This window comes from Abrus precatorius, unplaced genomic scaffold (genome assembly GCF_003935025.1).
Source record: "Abrus precatorius isolate BTA unplaced genomic scaffold, Abrus_2018 Scaffold8, whole genome shotgun sequence".
Lineage (NCBI taxonomy): Eukaryota > Viridiplantae > Streptophyta > Magnoliopsida > Fabales > Fabaceae > Abrus > Abrus precatorius.
Genome location: NW_020874428.1, coordinates 1,494,463 through 1,514,592, shown reverse-complemented (window position 1 = coordinate 1,514,592; position 20,130 = coordinate 1,494,463). Strand labels below are relative to the sequence as shown.

The 20,130-nt window shown below is 31.0% G+C and overlaps 2 protein-coding genes across 3 annotated transcripts; both read left to right on the top strand.

Moving 5' to 3' along the window:
• The first annotated feature begins 1,887 nt into the window (after positions 1 to 1,887).
• On the top strand, positions 1,888 to 6,553 carry LOC113847309 (uncharacterized protein At2g24330-like). Its single transcript, XM_027476319.1, has 5 exons — positions 1,888 to 2,414; positions 2,498 to 2,642; positions 3,602 to 3,711; positions 5,481 to 5,907; positions 6,037 to 6,553. The coding sequence occupies exons 1-5, from the start codon at positions 2,166 to 2,168 to the stop codon at positions 6,297 to 6,299; spliced, it is 1,194 nt and encodes a 397-aa protein (XP_027332120.1). The 5' UTR covers positions 1,888 to 2,165; the 3' UTR covers positions 6,300 to 6,553.
• Positions 6,554 to 8,298: 1,745 nt separating this feature from the next.
• On the top strand, positions 8,299 to 19,373 carry LOC113846566 (ubiquitin carboxyl-terminal hydrolase 26-like). Of its 2 annotated transcripts, XM_027474990.1 has the most exons (15): positions 8,415 to 8,493; positions 9,316 to 9,415; positions 9,513 to 10,109; positions 10,565 to 10,767; positions 10,911 to 11,166; positions 12,345 to 13,081; positions 13,265 to 13,373; positions 13,959 to 14,137; positions 14,386 to 14,670; positions 14,751 to 14,949; positions 15,188 to 15,259; positions 15,515 to 15,745; positions 16,766 to 17,029; positions 18,578 to 18,740; positions 18,813 to 19,373. In XM_027474990.1, the coding sequence occupies exons 4-15, from the start codon at positions 10,724 to 10,726 to the stop codon at positions 18,905 to 18,907; spliced, it is 2,634 nt and encodes an 877-aa protein (XP_027330791.1). In that variant the 5' UTR covers positions 8,415 to 8,493; positions 9,316 to 9,415; positions 9,513 to 10,109; positions 10,565 to 10,723; the 3' UTR covers positions 18,908 to 19,373. The 2 variants fall into 2 exon arrangements, with proteins under 2 accessions (XP_027330790.1, XP_027330791.1); XM_027474989.1 differs by lacking the exon at positions 10,565 to 10,767 and having other exon boundaries at positions 8,299 to 8,493; positions 18,813 to 19,305.
• Positions 19,374 to 20,130: the final 757 nt, after the last annotated feature.

The window sequence follows — 20,130 nt, the reverse complement described above, 5'->3', positions numbered from 1 at the left end:
AACTGAGATGGACATTAGAGAACAACAAAGTCGGGTAAAAAAATATTCTTATTGTCATACCCCTTTCACACAAGGAAGACATGTCTAAACATCCCTCAAGCTTCTAGTTTCTATTATTGATTTATGTTGTTGTTATTATTTTAAAATTTTGTTAATGTCATTTTTAATTTTATGAATGTCATTGCAACTTTTAAATTTTTAGTATTTGTAATTTATATTAATATATAATTATATATATGATATATCTACATAATATTATTTAATTATGTTTATTAATATTAATAACATATTTTTTTAAATAAATAATTATGTATAAATTTTAATAAAAGATTAATATCTCAAAATAAATAAATAAATTGATTATTATTTAATACTTTTATTTATTTTATAAATATATAATATTAAATAAATTATTATTATAATTTTTATTTTATACAAATTTAAAATTAAATAAATTATTATTATAGTTTTTATTTTTTTAAAATATAATATTAAATAACCAAAAATATAATTTTAGAATATAATATTAATATCATTTTCAAAAAATAAAATTATATTAAATAATATAATAAGAAAAACAAAAATATTATTTATCATCTTAAATATGTCAAATAAATTTTAATAAACATTTAAAATTAATAATAATATTTTATTTATTTATTTTTAAATAATATAAAAAGATAAACATAATTCAAACAATAAAACTTATTTTATTATATATAACTAACAAAATATTTATAAATATTTATTAGAATAACATATTATAAATATTTATTTTAATAATATATAAATATAATTTAAATAATAATATTTATTTTATTATTTTAAAAAAGAATAAAATTTAAAAAGTAAAAAAAAAAAAACTCAAAATTTGGTTTTTTACAAACCAAAATCGTGGCCAAAATTTTGGGTCTATTTTAATAATTAAATTGGCACGGGATCTATTTGAGTATTTTTTTTTTATAATTTCTGTAAAAAACTCTAAAACTGACACTTATTTTTTTAATAATAATAAAAAATATATTAGCTGCATTAAAAACTGACACACGGATACACTCTATATCAAAACAACATTAAAAATGGTGGCAAGAGATGAGATGTTTTGTGTGTCGACGTTTATGCAGATGATATATATATTTTTTATTATTAAAAAATAAGTGTTAATTTTAGGTGGATAACACTCTTTTTTATTACTTAAAAAAGTAAATATTAACTCTTTTATAGCTGATATTTAAAGTAATGTGGCAAAAAAATGCTTTAAATTAAAAGAAATGTTTTGTATATACTCTATTTCGATAAATTTTTTCATTTCTACTCTATTTTAGAAAAAAAACCCTAAAAAATAGGAATAACTAATGATAGTTTAAATAATTGAAAATTTATAAAAAATAAATATGAATAATTAATATCTAAGTAATTAAAATTGCATACAAATTAAAGGCAAAATTGATATTTTGTCATTACTATTAAAATAAATTTTAATTTCACCCTCAAAATTTTTATTTTGTTCTAAGAAAACAAAAATATTAATTTTACTTAAATTAAAATCTAATCACTAAAATTGCAATAAAATTAATAAATTTTAATTAGAAAACATGTATACAATGTAGTTATTAAATACTATAATTTATTGTAAAAAATATTATTATTAAATTTTTAGTATATATATAAGGATACATGATAAGAAATTTATAAATAATAATTATATTTGATGTTATTAATGTATTGAATCTTGCAATATCTTATAATTTGAATAAAAAAAGTACTCTACATAATTTTTATTATATAAATATATTTAAAATAAAAATATTGAGTACTTAAAGCGAATTGACGAAGAGCGTTTTCACCTGATATGTTAGGACTAAAGACACGATAGCGATTCCTTTCCTTTCTAGTCAGAGTGAGAGACAGTTATTTAGTTTTAAATATTTTCAATTCATTTAAGAGAGTTAGAGGGGTTAGGAAGAAGTTGAGTAAACCCACCTCACACGGTTGAGACTTGAGACTTGAGACCATGGATTGGCATCAAAGTATTCGCATTGGCGGAGCGTGAACTTCAACGCGCGTCTCACTCCTCACGCTTCTCCAACCATCTCAGATCTAAACCTCTCTTTCCATTCAGTTTCCGCTGCGGTGGTAACTCTTTCAAGCGCGGGGTTCTGGGAATGGGTGATGAGAAGAAAGAGACGAGTTCCATTGCCACTGATGCTGGGAACCATCATAATAAGAAGAAGCAAAAGGGGTTTATTTCTCGAATTTGGAACCTCATTTTCAGGTCTAGCGGTGACGATTTTGAGAAGAGGCTTCAGCATATCACTAAAGAAGAAAACGTCGTCGTTACGAGAATCAGTAATAGATCTCGCTCTTGGAGGCGAATCTCTCGCCAGCTTATTCTATTTTCTGTATTATTTGAGGTACATTAATGTTATTTCTTCATTGACTATGTTTTTAATTTTTTTATTTTTTCAAGTGTTTTTCTTTTGTTTGGATTTTTCAGGTGCTTGCTGTATTTTATGCGATTGTAACGACGCGTTCGATGGATATGAATTGGAAAATGAGGGCAATTCGGGTTTTGCCTGTGTTTCTTTTGCCTGCTTTGTCGTCTGCTACATATTCAACGTTTGTTAGCATCACAAGGATGTGTGAGTCTATATACTCTCAAAGTTTACAATTCACGTGTCTAAGCTATTTATTAATATTGTTGTTGTTATTGGATTGGTAAATTGGAGCACCGTGTATTGTTTGTTGTGTCTGTTATGCTGAATTTGCAGTTTAAGGCCAAAAGAACCTTAAATTTTGTGTTATTCTTTAATTGAGGCTTTCAATAGTTTTAGGGTGCGTTTGAATATACAGTTTAATATAGTGCTTATTCAACAAGTCATCTTCTTCTTTTTTTAACACAAGGGCATATGCTGTGAATTTGACCATGAAATTTGTTGAAATGAGCTAAAGAGAGCTTATGGGAGTCATAGGCATTTTTATAAGCTATTCATAAGTTCTTCCAAGTGCTCCCTGAGTCCTGTGTGTAGAGTTATGAATTCATCACTTTTGGTAGAATTTCGGCCATTATTCTTACTTTTTTTACACTTAAGTTAGTGGGGATGGAGAAGCTTTCAAGGTGAGTTCTTTCTGCCAATAATTTCAAACCACCTTCTTTTACTGAGCCAATGGCTTCAGCAACTTCTTGGTGTCAGTGGAAAAGTTTATATTTTAGTACACTGATGGATGAATGGTTTTTATGAAAGAATTTCTCCATGTATTATTGATGGGCCTTGTGTAGTTGTGCAGCAAATGCTGATGAAAATGCTTTATCTGAATTTGTCTATGCATTCGTTCGAAGCTTCTAGAGTTCTTGAAGTCTTTTACAAATACATGAAATGAAACTTCTGTGCTGAGATAACGTGCTCAAACAAGCAGCATTTAATCAGTCATAAGTTATAAAAGCAATGTTTCATAACGTGTTATGAATGCATTTTGTTATGTTGGATTCAAATTAGGGGTGCAGATTTTGCATTGGAATTTGGAAGCTTGTGTTAGAGTTTGATATGCCAATCGCATGTAATGTTAGTTGAAATTTAAATATAAAAGTGTGATTTTATAGGTGATCGCAGGGACCAGAAAATTCTTGAAAGGCTTAGAGCTGAAAGGAAGGCAAAAATTGATGAGCTCAAAGAGAAGACAAATTATTACATTACTCAACAACTCATTCAGGTTATTTTTAAAGCAAGTATTTACATGGCTTTTGGGAGCGCAGACAAAATACATGTTGTGTTGTATTGATCTATTCATGTTCTCTAATATCAAAATCTCAAGTCTGCATTTGGTGTACTATTTATAAATTAGATCTTGTAGTATGAGTAAATAATTTTTTGACTCGGTTTTTACACCTAACATTATAGTCAAATCCAGTCAAACATTTTCATCCCCTTACAAGCAGTCCTCCAACAACTGATATCATCTGGCAAGGCCTCCTTCCTTGCACTAATGTAAGCCCACTACTGTTGCCACTGACATGCCGACAACTGCGCCACCTAAAGATTTTTTTGATCCAACATATTGGATAGGAAACTTAGAGAAAATAAGGCACCTGAAGGGTTACCCAAAAGTAATAAAAACTCTAATCCAACAATAACTCCTTAAATAAAATCTTATGAAAATAAGGTATACAAAAAATTGCAAATATTAGAAAGACAGTTATTAAAAAATTAACGGAAATAATTAGTAAGTTGTTCACATCAATCTCTTTCAAGCATTGCCTAATTTTCATTCTTTTGACTTTTCCCTTTGTCAATTTTCTGACTTGTTCAATGTTCTCTCTCTGTCATTTATTTTCATTATATCATTGAGTTGGTAATTCTTTTTCATTCTACAGTTGTGTTAGTGAAAGAATTTTTTTTGTTCTATTCTTTTAACATCGTATTCATTTAACTAGTAACTTTTTGGGGTAATGTGATGACTAATGTATGTAACTTTTAGTTGAGACTGAAGTGATTGAATCTTATATGTTCTTAGTGCAAAGGATGGTATCTTGTCTAAGTAAGTATTGCTAGATAATATTTTACCTGACAACAAAAATCTATAGTCTAGTGTTATACTATTGGGGTACTTATACATCTGGGCAACAATGATGGTACTAGAGCTAAGGCCTTTTTACTACTATCAGACCATGACCTTTAATTAAGCCATATACTATCAGACACACCCAATGGAGCTAAGAAGATCAAGACAAAATGCATTATTTTTTTTTTTCTTTTCATATTCATGCTCGAGTTCAATGAAGTTTGTTATGCGTGGCTTTTTTAGTCCAGTCCTTTTTTGGTTGGAAGAATCAATGACGTAAACAATGCTGGAGCTGCATTAATACAAACCTCTCATTTTCTTTTATATAACATGACATCATTTTTATGACTGATAAAAATTTGGCTATCTTCTCATTTTTTGATGATTTTTAGCTATGCCGCTATTTCTTTCCCTTGTATCAAGCTTCTTGTTTTATTTTCTATTATTTCTTATGCTGACTATATAAAAGGTTTTCTTTGTGGTGCTTCTTTATCACTTTACTACCAGTATACATAAAAAATTTGAGAAGTTATTTTGGAGGTCAACTTTTATCTTGAAAGATCTACTGATCAAAAATAAAGAAATGGATTCAGTTCTTAATTAATAGACTACTGAACAAAATAAGGGAAACTTTTAACGCATTAAACATTTCACTTTGCCCTCTTAAAATTTCTCTTCAAGCTGTCACTGGATCTATGCATACTCGTTATGTTAAAAGTTTGACATTAAGAGCTTTTGCCTTGGGGAGGAAAATGTATGAAATCACGTATGATCAATTCTATGACCCTGGTTTTTTTATTTCATTATGAGCCAAGTATATTCCTGTGCTATGAAGTGCTTTATTAAAGGACAATTTATGAGGTATTTGTTTCGGTATGCTTTAATATCACTGTGTATTATACTAACCTTGTGATCCACAGAGATATGACACAGACCCGGCTGCAAAGGCAGCTGCTGCAACTGTTCTGGCATCCAAGTTGGGTGCAGATTCAGGTTTGAAGGTGCACGTGGGAGATGAATCCAAGTCTGGTGCTCCAACAGGGAAGACCAAGGATGCTGAACTTGTCCAGTCTAGTGGACTACGAAATCGCAAACAAGTGCAGTCTAGATCCACTAGTCCAGGAACAAGTACCCCAAATTATTCTGAACAAGAAGTTGCTGGCTCTGGGCAAATTGACCAAACACAGACTCCTGAGCGTAATCAGCTTGTAGTTGTTGAACATCACCATCTTCAAAATTCAACAACGAATGATGGAGGATGGATTGCTCGAATTGCAGCACTGCTTGTGGGTGAGGATCCAACGCAGTCTTATGCACTCATATGTGGTAACTGCAATATGCATAATGGTAAGTGGACTGAATTTGATGCTCTAGGCTTTTGTTCACTCACATGAGCACATTTCCACACACAGTAATAGCCAAATTTCATTTTTTAACACAGAAATATTGTTTTTTATTCTCCTTATTTCTTTTCAGGTCTTGCTCGGAAGGAGGATTTCCCATTAATCACTTACTACTGCCCACACTGTCACGCGCTGAACAAACCAAAGCAATCGGGTGAGCACTTATCTGGTTTAAATTCCCCAAATCCAAACACTGGGGTGTCTCCAAAAACAGATGATGGCAAGGAAGTTAAAAATGCTAGTGCTTCTGCAGCTGAGAGTGTAATCAAAAGCAGTAATACCGTAAATACTAGTCCTGAGATTGAGGAAGTGTCTGAAGTTAAACAGGCTATATAAGGGGAACAAAGTTAGTGAAAAGGTAAAGGCACATTTGGGGACATGGACTCTTGAGATGACGTCTTCCCTTGTTTTAGGTCAAGGACCATAAGGAGAACAACTTTGCAATTGGTTTCCTTGTTGGCGTTGTAACAGGAAGAGTTTTTTTTTTGTTTTTTTGCTATTTTAACAGGAAGAGTTTTGATATAGTACTTTGAAACTTTTGATTTATAAATTTATAATACATGAATTACATGTCTTGCTTGTGAATTACGGCAAATTTGGCATTTTTATATTGTTTTTCCTTTTCGGTTGGGATGCATGTATTTGGTTTTGTTTGGTCGAGAGAAAAAAGAAAAAAGAAACAAAAAGTTTACGGTTTGAGATTATTTTCTATTTTTATTTTTTATTTTCATTTTTTAAAAGTTGTATTCATTTTATATTTCTGAAAACAGAAAACATGTTGTTTTGATGTTTTGTTTCCTATTTGTAGAAAATTAAAATAGCAAAAGTATGTTTAGTTAATTCATTTTCAATCAACTATTAGTTTATAAATTATTTATGTATTAGAATACATTTTGAATGTACACTTTTCTTAATGAATAATTTTGAATAAAAGTATATAATAATTAAACTCTTAATTTTCTGATTAGTTTGAATGATACATGCTAAATCCTATATAAATAGATTATATTAATAAAGTGTAATATACTACTTCGTGAATTATTATAAATTCATTAAACAAACAAGTTTTTATATGAAATTAAACCCTAAACTAATATATTTCTTATTCCATGTTTCATCACAAACGCTCTTATAAACAAAAAACAAGTTTCTCGTGCATATTACACAGTACCTAAAAAATATAAAGGAATTAAATATTTTGACAATTAATAATAAATATTTTATCACATTAAATATGATTAAAATAATCATAAAAAAAATGATTAAAATAAAAATATAAGCTTTTTAAAATTTAAAATAATATTGTAACTTTTTTTTATTAAAACTATGACATTATTTTATGAATATGGGCGTGAGAAAATTTTAAAAAACTAAATTTATATTAAGATATATCGTACTTACAAAAAATTTAAATTTTAGTTTAGTTTCAAAAAACTGTCTTCAATTTGATATTGCGTTTTAATATTTAAAATTTAAATTAAGTTAAAAGATAATATTTGTGAGGAATACAGATTAAAAAAAGAACGTAGCCAAAAGTCAGGTCACATAATGGAATGAATTCAAATTTATAAAATCATTATCATTAAAAAAACAATTCAAAATTTTCTGCACAACTTCATAATAATTATTTTATTGTTATATACAGTAAATATTAAATATAAAATAGATGCATTTATTATTTAAAAAATATAAAATGTTTATATTTTATTTATTTAATAATTAAAAAATATAGGTAAAAAATAAAAAATGTTCATAAGTGAATCAATCAATCATTTAAATTTTTATGGATTAATAAATTAAATTAATATATAGTACTTTAGATGCACATAGAACATCTTATGCTTTGGATTTATGACACGTTAGTATAAAATAAATTAAACATTTAAAAGATTTTAAAATTAAATTTGGAAACATATTTTAATTAAGTATTTATTTAATATTTTTTATTTTATAAATTTAATCATAAAATTTATTAAAATACATAAAAATAAATTATTATGATAAGTTACAATAAAAAAACTTATTAAAATAAGTTAAAATTTTTTATAAAAGCTATAAATTATTTTTATAAGGCCTTCCAAATACTCCCTAAAGATAAGAAATTGATTTTTTACTCATATCAAGAGAAGAAAAACAGCATAATCATGTGATTCTCGTATCCAAAAAGTATAGATCCATAAATATTATTAACTAAGGTTGAAAAGATAAATACATGAATTTTAAAATAATAAATGCATACAATTTTCATTTAATATTTAGTTAATAAAATAATAAAATACATTAAAAAAAAGAATTAATAAAATAATTATATGACATTATTGAATAACACCAAAGAATTGAACATTCCACCATTTGTGGGTGATGTGCAGGGTGTGTTGTGCACAGGAGGGAAAACTCTGACTCAAAATTGACCCATCAATTAATTAACCAATTCTTATTTATTACTTAATTGCCCCATCACACAAAACAGCAATTCTACCTCTCACTCTCCTTCTACTTCCTCAATTCCCTTCTCCCTCTGTAATCAAAGGTAAACATTCTGCATAAAAACTCTTTTCACTGATCCTCTCACTAAAATTTTTCTTAATTTATTCATTTTTTTTTATTGTTATTGTTATTTTTGTTGCCTTTTTGTTTCCGTGATTCTCGATCTTACAGTTCACAGTGGCTTCTTTTTTTCTCCTTACGGTAACGACACAATACTGATTTCTTTGCCATTATATCGTTGTTTCAGTCAGGATCATTGTTTTTTATTTTGCCAATTGATTATTATTATTGTTGTTATTATTATTTGAATCATACGTGTGTTCCACATTTCGCTGTGGCTTCGTCTTTTTTCCTTTGATTTTTCTTTTGCCTGTTAGAAATTTCTAGGGTTCTCTTTCACACTGCCTTTGGTTTTTTGTGATTTTTGCTATTCGTTTCGAGCTTGTTCTTAGGTAGAATGAATAATGATGACGAGGAAGTGAACTTAATGTAATGTGTTTGCATAGAAGCGAAGATAGCCACTATGTACTGTGTAAATTTGGGTTTGGTCGTTTTTTAATGATATCTGATATGCAAATTACGTGAAATTTTTTTTTGTAATTTTGTTGGAAGTGTTGCATCCATGAACATTGTCATGTTCTACAGTTTGCATTTTTGAGTTACATTGCCAGCCTTATAATAAGTGGTGTTGGATCACGAGTTTATTATAGGAGGGATATAGTAAAATGAAACCAACATTGCTTTCTGTTGGTATTGTTTGGTTCATTTTTGCTGTGATAAGATTTGAAAAATGGGTGTGGAAATGCTGTATTGATTCATTCCATGTTTTTAATTGAGGAAGTTGATTTAATGTGTTTTCTTTCAGGGTTAGGTTTTGATTGTACAATGAGTAGACCAACAACTCGAAGTAAAAATAAACGGCAAAAACAAGGGGATGATGGTGTCAGCACTTGTGAAATATGGAGGTACTACTAACTGATCTTCTTTTGTTTTTAGCTTTTGAAATGAAATTGGATTATATTAGAACTTATTGTTACATCCTTTAAATGTTTTGTTGTGTAGGAAAATTCACAGAACTGGTGCAGTAACTGAGGATGATATGAGCCAACTGTATATGATTTGGAAGCCAGTCTGTTCAGGCTGTCGTGTTAATACCAAAGACAACCCAAATTGCTTTTGTGCATTGGTTCCACCTGCAAATGGAACCCGGAAGTCTGGCTTATGGCAGAAGATTTCTGAATTTGTTGAAAGTCTTGGCCCTGACCCAACGAATGATCTTCGTGCTTCTGTTAGTTCACCTGCAGGTCTGACAAATCTTGGTGCAACGTGCTATGCCAACAGTATACTCCAGTGCTTATATATGAATAAATCTTTCCGAGAAGGCATATTTTCTGTAGAACCAGATGTTTTACAGCAACAACCAGTGTTAGACCAACTGGCTCGGCTTTTTGTACAGTTGTGTGTTAGTAAAATGGCTTTCATAGATTCTTCTCCATTTGTAAAAACACTGGAGTTAGACAATGGAGTTCAGCAGGACAGCCATGAGTTTCTGACATTGCTTCTATCATTGCTTGAGCGTTGTCTGAGCCATTCCAAAATTGCCAAGGCAAGAACGATAGTTCAAGATCTTTTCCGTGGAAGCGTGTCTCATGTGACAACGTAAGAATCATTGATTTTGAGCAACTTATTGAATGATATATTATAGAATAATTTTTTCCTTCTAATTTTATTTTATTCCATCTTTTTGTTTTTTTGTGGGGATGGGGCTGTGAAATATTATAGGTTTATCGAATCTGTTTTAATTTCTTTTATCTTTGATTTTTCCTGTGTCCCTTCCCACATTCCTTAACAAAATAAATAAAACGCCCAAAGAACAATCATCTTGGGAATGATGAAAATGTTGCTAACATGTAATCCTTATGATAATGCATTTTTTCTTTGATGCTGTTGATTCCTCCTGCAAAATGTATATATCAGTTTGCTTCCCCTAACAGAATGTATTTTATACTACCAAATGATACACTATTATATTTTTTGTGCTAAATTGCCTGTTGCATTTGTCTTTAAGTACCGTTTGGTATTTGATAATATAATTAATGGTACTGGTTGTTCAGAATCCTTTTCTCGTTATTGGTCCAAAGCTAAGATGCATGGGCACTGATATGGACACAGGACATGACAGTGACACAGACACCACAGGACAACAAAATTTGATGTGTCCACGTCTATTTTGTAGTGTCTCGTTGTGTTGTGTCTAACACGAAGTGTCTAGCATGTTTCCAACACGGCCCTTTCTTGAAGTGTCTGTGCTTCATAGGTCAGAAGTGACTCTGGTATTTTATGTTCAAATGATCTCAAATAAATTTCTTATGTCATCTAAATTCATATTAGATATATATGTGATCAGTAGTTGCTATGTTAATGGCTGTTACACATTTCTTAAATTTTATCACTTTGCAGGTGTTCACAATGTGGAAGAGACTCTGAAGCTTCTTCCAAAATGGAAGACTTCTATGAGTTGGAGTTGAATGTCATGGGGTTAAAAGGTTTAGATGAGAGCCTAGATGATTACCTCACTCTTGAAGAGCTTCGTGGAGACAATCGATATTTTTGTGAGTCATGTAAAACAAGAGTTGATGCTACTCGCAGCATCAAGCTTTGTACATTACCTGATGTACTTAATTTTCAACTTAAACGCTATGTCTTCCTTCCACAGGTATTGGGAAAAACTTGATTTATTTTTATTATTGTGAGCATTATACAGCTAAATTTTGTGCATTTTCATTGTTTATTTCTTTTTTGGATTTAATTATAGTGTTTTTCTTTTTTTGTTTGGGCACAAGAAAGAAATGAGTATTACTGTATTAAACTAAGAATGAAAATTGATATGTGAACTTACCAAAAGAATAAATATCTGATAAAGAAATGGAAAATTATCTATCTCTTCAAGCATCTACTGGAGTGTGCTCTGGAGATCCTTGTAATGGAAGATTATCCTGGAAACTATTGATGATTATTTCTTATACAATTATAAAATCAAATTCTGGCCTTAAAAAATTAGAGTTCCTCCTAGGGGTGCATTTGGTAATTGGTACATAGCTTAATTGAGCACTTATTCAATAATTTCTTATTTTGTGAGGGCTTATAGTATAAATTTGATTGTGAAACTTGTTGGAATAAGTTCAAAAGAGCTTATTTTAACAAGCTATACCAAGAAGCTGATTGAAATAAATCAAAAAAAGATTATGAGAGTTGTACACTATTTTCATTATCTGTAAACTCTTCCAAATGTCTCCTTAGTTATTGCGCACTAGAGTCAAGAAAACTCTCTCTCTCTCTCTCTCTCTCACACACACACACACAAACACTCACAACTATACCAAAGGCTCAAATCAAATATATAAAAAATTTCTTACAGTGTGTGTATCACCATTTATACTGAACACATCTTGGTTTAGAATACTTTATCAAAAATACAATGCAAGAACCTTGATCTATCTTTCACATGCAGGGTTATGATCTTTGCGCACTTCTTGTTTCTAATTCAGTCTTTTGTGTTTCTTGGTTTTGTTTAGGAGGATATTTTGTTTTAATAAAATTTCAACTTTTTTGAGAAGCAAAAAGAGAATGAACTTTGAATGGTTATATTGATTTATTTTGCAAACCTGTATGGTGTCTCATTAGTTTAATTTCATATTATTGCTGATTTCCTGGAGAAATCTTGAAATTCTTTCTTTGGATAGTGATCATGCAAGAATAGTTTTCTGAAGAGAGAAACCATGTTAGTAGTTACATGTTTTTTTTTCTTCGAGTGTCTTCATGTAAAGTTGGTTTTGTACACCATTCTTTTTTTCTAATAATTTTTTTCTTTTATTTTTCTATTTTAACTTACAGACAACAACAAAGAAGAAAATTACTTCTGCATTTTCATTTCCGGCTGAACTTGATATGCGCCATAGATTGTCTGAGCCTTCTCAGTTTGAAATGATATATGACTTGTCAGCTGTACTGATTCACAAAGGAACTGCTGTTAATAGTGGTCATTACATTGCTCATATCAAGGATGAAAACACTGGGCAATGGTGGGAATTTGATGATGAGCATGTTACTAACTTGGGATGTCATCCATTTGGCGAAGGAGCTGCATGTTCAACTTCTAAATCTGTTAAGACAGATGTACTTCATTCTAATTGCTCTGAACCAATGATAGTTGACTGTAATGGAAATGGTTCGGTTGCCACTCATTCACAATTTTTGCCTGTGGAGACATTTTCATCTAGTGATGCATACATGTTGATGTACCATCTCAAGCATAGAAGAAATGTTGGTGAAAAAGGGGGCATGATTTACGATGCTAACCTTGAAGAAAGAGAGGGCATTGCAGGTACTGCACAAGGCAGCACTTGTATTCCTTCTCATCTTTGTGAAGAGATTCAAAATTTCAATACCTCATATCTTGGTGCTTGTGAGCAGTACAATCATCGGAAAAAGTTAGAATTGAGTCGTATCAATGAGAGGAGACAGGAAGTCCGATCTGTTTTAGCTGAAGCTCCTGTTCAACCACTGGAGCAGCCCTTTTTTTGGATTTGTAGTGACTGGCTTCGCCAGTGGGCTGACAACATTATTCCAACGTTAGTGCATACTTTCTATTGTATGTTTGACCACAAACATTTAACGTTTTATTCTGTTTATTTTAATGGTGTGTCCAAATTATTTCATTCTCATTCTTTAGATCAAGTGTTCCTTCTGCCAATTATTGGGGTCTGGTTATTTTGCTTAATTTATAGGTTACTTACTTTTTAATGTTAGTGCAGTGCTCTCGACAACACATCTATCCAATGTTCACATGGGAAAGTCCCAGTGTCAAAGGTTACCTCAATGAAACGATTGTCTTCTAAAACATGGGATAAGTTATTGTCTAAGGTAACTGTATTTTCCTTGGCTGTTATATGTTTGGTACTTGATTCCTTTTTACATTTGTCTCATGTTATGATGCCATTCATTGATTTTGGAGTTCCTTTAAAATCCATATGAAAAAGAATTATAATATAGCTTGGGAAAGCATAAATCGGAAAGTGATTTTTCCATTTCTTTCTATTTTATATATTGTGATGGATCAAACTGCTAGGAGAGATGAACAGAAAATTTATCATAGGGAGAGAAACTGAAAGACTAATATCCTATTAATGAATTAGGTGTATGTTTGGGAAATATCAATTTCTGAAAATAATCACTTATTTTTCAAGAGTTTTCTCAGGAAGCTGGTGAAAATAAGTGACTATTTCTTCAAAATAAGTTGAACCAGGCATACACTTATAGTTACTGAAGATTTGAAGTAGTGGGCTGTTTTTGTCATGAAGCATCAAGCATATAAGTTTAAGCTTCTATTGAGAGATTTTGAAACTGTTGATTTAATTATGGTTTATTCACTTTTATCTCCTCATATTTTGCTGTTGTTGCTAATATTATGTCCATAACATGTTTTATTTATTGACTTGTAAAATTCAGTATGGCGGGGGACCAACATTTTCTCATGATGACTGTTGTTGGGATTGTCTGATTGATGGGGCACAGAATGTTGTGTCGGCTGACACCTATCGGGATCAAAGAGATTCATTGAAGCTACTTGCACGTGATATTCTTGATGGAAACTGTGAAGATGGAAAGTACTATGTGTCTAGACCATGGTATGATTGTAAATCTTTTCTTCTGCCATTTCTGCTCCTTCAGAAAGGGATAAGGGGTAGTGAAGATAAGTGTTCTGTTTTCTATTTTGTTATGAAAGAGTAAAGAGTTTGCCTAGCTTAGTCATAAGAGGATCTATCACCTGTTCTGATCTGTTTTAATTTCTTTGTATTGTCTGCCCTAGGCTGTTAGGATATAGTTCAAAAGTAACAATAGTGAGCCTGTTATGATGATGGGTTTAATTTTGTAGGTTGCAGCAATGGTGGAAAAGAAAAGTTGTTGATGCTCCATCTGAAGCTGATGCTGGACCAACAGCAGCCATTAGTTGTCCACATGGGCAACTTATGCCTGAGCAAGCTGCCGGTGCTAAGCGGGTGCTTGTCCCTGAGGGTTTCTGGCTGTTCATTTACAAAGATGCCATTTCTGTGAAACCTGATGATCTTCTGGGCTGCCCTACCTTTCCTTTAGACTCCAGAGTGTGTTCACAATGCAGTAATGAATTATCTGAAGTGGCTTGCTTGGAGGATTCTTTGAGGTGATTTCTTTTGTTCATTTGCTATCAAAATAGATCTGATATACAAAATTTTGAAAGTGAACTCTGTTTTCATGATGCAGATTAGTAAAACAAAGGCAACGCCAAAATCATGATAAATTATTTGTTGGTAAAAGTATGCAGCTTTCTCTACATTGCAAGTACTTCTTACTTCCTTCTTTGTGGATTTCAAAATGGAGAAATTATGTTAATTTGGCGGTCAAGAATTCAGATAAACCTGAAACTTTAGATGGCATTATTGATTCACTGATGTGTGAAAAGGTACTTTGTTACTTTCACCTTACTTTTTTGTCATGTTAATTGTTATACATCTTGTTTATATGAATGTAGTCTGCTTTTGTCCCAATTTAGATTCTACTAGCCTTTAGTTAAATTTGAGTTGACTTTTTACATATGCAATTTATGAGAATGCTTACACATATATGACATTTCCAATCTGTAAAATTTAACTTGTAGCAATTTCATGATGAATTTTGTTCTTTTTTTTTGGTGTCTTCAGCACTTACGACTTGTTGAAAGGCCTCCTGAACTGATATTCCGACGTGGTGCTATAATCCCAAGAGAATCTTCTGTAAGTTTGAAAAATGAAAAAGAATTTATGCAATTTAGTCATGTGACATGTATGTGTGCTTGCAGTGTTTTGTCATTGTCTCCTTCACAGAAACTAAATTCAGTACTTTTAGTATGCTTCAAATCTTTTTTCTTTAGTAGTAAGTTCCCAATATCAAGTTACTCTCTTTTTCTTCTGCCATTTTTGCATATCAATGTAACTTTAAGTGTGCTTTTTTACTCTATCTCAGTCTTCTATGCACTTTGTGGATTCTAGGTAGGTGGCTTAACCATCATATCTGAGAATGATTGGAAATGTTTCTGTGAAGAATGGGGTGGTATTGAGACCAAAGGGATATCTGCCAGAATTGAGAATAATAATGATTTAGAAAATGCTTTGACTGGATCCTGCCAAGAGATGCCGATATGTGATGATCAATTGGACACTTGGGATAAAGTGAATAATGAAAGTGGGAATGGACAAATTGTGATCAAGACTTGTCCTGAGGTAATATAAAACTCTGCCACATTCTGTTGTGAAATGCTTTTTCAGGTCCTGACCTTGCTTTACTTGCACCTTGGTTTTTCAGTAGTTTGCATTTGGTTCGTGGAATGTTTTTTGTTTCCATTTTTTTTCACTAGTTATTGTAAAAATACCACCTTGCATGCATTTTGTTTTCTACTTTCAAAGATTTACATAGAAAATGATGAAAACAGGTTGCGTTCACAACAGGTATTTTCATTTATTAGAAACTAATACAATATGTTGTTCTCGGTGGATTTATGTTAACATATGTAGTTCGATTGAACTTGAAAGGTGATTTCTTGATTTTTCTAGTGTTCCTAGTAGCTATTTTCAGCACATGCATAGCACAATGCCAGTTGTCTGAAATTCTGTGTTTACTGCATGTTTCTGAATGAAGACAATTATATCTTTAAACAGACGCTTCTGGATGTGTTAACATAAATTGACTGAAAACTAAATTGTGAGTTAATAATTGCGTTGTTCTATGTTATACTGCTGACCCTATGTTGGCTGCTGTCTGAGAAACAATGGAATTAGTAATTGAAAGAATGATCTTTTATTCAAAAACCCTAGTTCCAACCCAGCCTCAATGTGGCAGCTGAATTAGAACTGGAAAGATTATAGAAAGAGACTAGCCTTTGGAGTTGGGAGATTTGAGAGTCCCATGATATCTCCTAGCCACTCAAATACAACTGTGATATCCCTTTTTATCTTTCCCTCTCAATTGAACAAAAATATCTAACTTCCCGCAATGGTTAGTTTTACAGTTGTACAGTTACATGCACTATCAGTGGTTTCTATTCCCTGAACCTCCCTTATTTCTTCTCTCATAGACTGTCACAATAGGAGGTCGACACCTATCACTGTCCACTCCCATATTTTCTCCTACAGAAATTCTTTAACTTGTGTCATTACTAAAACTTTCCTTTCTCTTTATTGGATAATGTATTTAATTTTCATAGGAACTATAATCATCTTCCCTTTCACCCTCTACATATGCAGGTTTGTGAAAGTTGTATCGGAGAAAAGGAAAGCTGTGAGTTAATGCAGAAACTTAACTATTGCAATGAGGACATATGTTTAATTCTTGTCCGTGGAAAGGAGGTCCCTAGATCAATTTTGGAGGCTTCAAAGGGTTTTGTTGAAACAGAAAGGCGGGTTTCTAAACGTTCCCGGAAAACTAAAAATGGGAATTCAATTAGTCTAAAAGTTTCTGCTTCAACATCAATTTACCAGCTGAAAATGATGATATGGGAATCCTTTGGGGTAAGCTGGGTTTTTGTTGCATGCATATCATTAAGTTTAAATGTTGGCTATGGCTGATTAAAATTGGTTGAGGAGTTTCTCAAACCATTTAGCTTTTAAAAATGTTAGAGAGCCAGTTATTTTTTGGCAGAAATGTGTGGCTTGTCCCATACACACACACACACACACACACACACACGGACAAGGATCAATTTACTCAAGGAACAAGTTATTTTGCTTAATAACTCATTATAATCATTAAATTTTATCAATCTAACCATTGAATAGTATGATATGTTCATGTTGATCATGCATATCAAGTTTTAGATAAGTAAAGCATTTGTAGATGTGTAATTTTATTTAAGAATAACTCTTAACCAGAGTTACTATGTTTAATAACTTTTTATAATCATTGAATTTTAGATTACTTCATTTAATAACTCTAAAATATTAAGAGTCATTCTAATAGCTGAATAATCTGATATTAACATGTTAATGCACACTAAGTTTTAGATAAACTAGATGGTCATTAACATGTAATTTTAATTCAATATTAATTATATTCTAGAAAGGTATACTATATGATTAAATAAAGTTACTCGGCGAAGTGTCAAATAATTTTTGATTTGTATGAATTTTAATAGCCTTGAGTGTGTGTGTGTGTGTGTGTGTGAGTTCAACCATAAAATTACATATTTACAAATTTCTGATTTATCCAAAATTTGGTATGTATGATTAATTTGTTAATATCACATTATTCAATAGTTAGATTTGTTAAATTTATATTTTATAGAGTTATTTAGTAGATTAACTTGGACAAAAAGTATTTGTGAAGAAGTAACTTGATCTCCACCCATATATGTGTGTGTGTGTGTGGAGCTTATATAGGTAGAATGCTTAGAAGAGTTATAAAAACTGTTCTTGGGCCCTTAATTGCTAAATATTTAAGGCTCTTAGGCATGACATCAAAGGATCTTGTATAATTGAAGTTCCAGTACAGTGTAGTATCAAGTATCAAAAATGGAAGGTGAAACTTCAGCATTTTTGGATTTTAATGTCTCTGAACTAGTTTGTTTGTGTACGAGCATTTCATATCAAGGTGAACCGAAACTGACTGATATGGATTACACATAAATTGGGGTTGATGGCTTGCTAAACTGAAAATAAAGTGGGATGGAAGAAATATAATTTAGTTGCTTTGTGAGAGTCACTTTCAACTCACTTTCACGCTATAAATCTACTTTCAGCTATCCTACTGCTTGTTGTACGAAGCTACTTTCAGCTTCCCCATTTTTCCACCTGAAATAGAAGCACCCGACTTAAATAATTAACATCAGTAGGCTTGAATTTAAATGGGTAAGTATTTTGGTTGACGTGTGTGAGAGCATACAAGTAGGTTACGCAAATGAAATGTTATTTATGGAGATGATTGTATAACTTTTTCACTTTTATCGCAAGATTGTATCCCCCGTACTGCTTTTGTTGGATTATTTTGTATATTGCTGCTATCTACGTAATGCTTCGTTTTGTATAATTTTCTTTTCTTACATCTGGTAATTTTCCTCTCAGGTTGTCAAGGAAAACCAGATACTACAAAAGGGTGATAAAACAATTGATAATAAAACAATTGATATTGGTGACGAATATGCTACGCTTGCGGATGTAAACATATTTGCTGGAGATCAGATTATAGTGAGGGACTCTGAGATCCATGAAAATAGAGATATTGCGGGTAAGCTATTTGATACTGGTACTTGATTATCTATTTGATATATACAGAAATGGTTATGTTCGTTTTTGGCAGATGAGCTTTGTGACGAGCAAATGGATACTCAGCATACCGAGGCAGGGTTTCGTGGAACACTTTTAACATCAAATGTTTCATCTCAGGTGGTTTAGGAAGTGCACTTGCAGTGGTGTCATCTTTTTTAACATTTATTGGTGTATATATAAATTCTAAAGAGAAAAAAAAAATCAATTGAGTGAAAAAAAGGAAGAGTTTGGTGCGATTCAACCATGTAAATTCATGTGTCTGGACCTTAAATAGCTTTGAGCGCTATCTAGGTCCTAAAGCCAAGATAATGGCAAATTTTGGAGTGAATTTGTTTTTGCTTTTGTTTGTGTGTGAGAGAGCAAGTGCTCAAGGTTGAGCTGGGTACCTCATTTAAAAGTGATGGAAAGCCACTTGCACTTGCTAAGGGATTTCGAGCAGTGGAAATCAAATTTATCCATTACAAGCATAATGTATCAATCCTTACTGGTTAATTCAGTATCAGTTGGCATGAATTTATTTCCTGACTAGTTATGTTCCATCAATAAATAAATAATGTAATTATTATTATAAAAAGGTTGAGGGTAAGATCTCAATAAATATTGTTGGACCATTTCTTCAACACTATAGTGAGTAGTAATTTCAATAGGTTAGCTTATAGCTTATTTGATTACTTTATTAGTTTGTCTAAATAAAAATGTTAGGTGAATAAATTTACCTTACTGTTTTCTTTTTTCAGAATTTCAATAGTTTATTATTTCTATTTTTATCCATATTGCTTTAATAAATCTTTTATTTATTGCCTCCTTCATTATTATATTTTTTATTTTAATAAGATTTCTTTTAATATTATACTATTAATACTATATTTACATTATTTATATTTAATTTTAAATGAAATATTTGATGTTTAAATAAACAGTAATAAATGTTCAAAATCAACTTTAGAGCACCTAAAACTATAATTACATGAAAAATATTTGTCTACATATAAAAATTATAACATTTTTCAGTTGAGAATTAAATTTTCAGATATTTTTTCATTAACTAAATTATCAGTAATTTTTACCATATGTAATTTAAATTGTTATAATTACTGTTACATATATTATGAATAAAGCACTGTTTAATGGTACAAAAATATTTAGTATGAAAAAGTGGCCAAAGAAAGTACACTTGTTTTATTGGTTAAGCAACAATTTAAAAGGCAAATAAAACGAAAGTAATTAGCTAAAATTATGTCACGTTATTTTACTCCTTTTCTCTATTTCTTTTTGTATTATTTGACATTTTCCTTATGAATAACGCCAGTCTATGAATTATTATTATTATTATTTGGTTCAAATTCTTT

Excerpts from the sequence above, each read along its gene's own strand:
- LOC113847309 (XM_027476319.1), top strand. The coding sequence starts at position 2,166 with ATGGGTGATGAGAAGAAAGAGACGAGTTCCATTGCCACTGATGCTGGG. Across the intron at positions 2,415-2,497 it reads TATTTTCTGTATTATTTGAG|GTGCTTGCTGTATTTTATGC; the intron begins GTACATTAATGT and ends TGGATTTTTCAG. Across the intron at positions 2,643-3,601 it reads TGTTAGCATCACAAGGATGT|GTGATCGCAGGGACCAGAAA; the intron begins GTGAGTCTATAT and ends GTGATTTTATAG.
- LOC113846566 (XM_027474989.1), top strand. The coding sequence starts at position 9,336 with ATGAGTAGACCAACAACTCGAAGTAAAAATAAACGGCAAAAACAAGGG. Across the intron at positions 9,416-9,512 it reads AGCACTTGTGAAATATGGAG|GAAAATTCACAGAACTGGTG; the intron begins GTACTACTAACT and ends TTTGTTGTGTAG. Across the intron at positions 10,110-10,910 it reads AGCGTGTCTCATGTGACAAC|GTGTTCACAATGTGGAAGAG; the intron begins GTAAGAATCATT and ends ATCACTTTGCAG.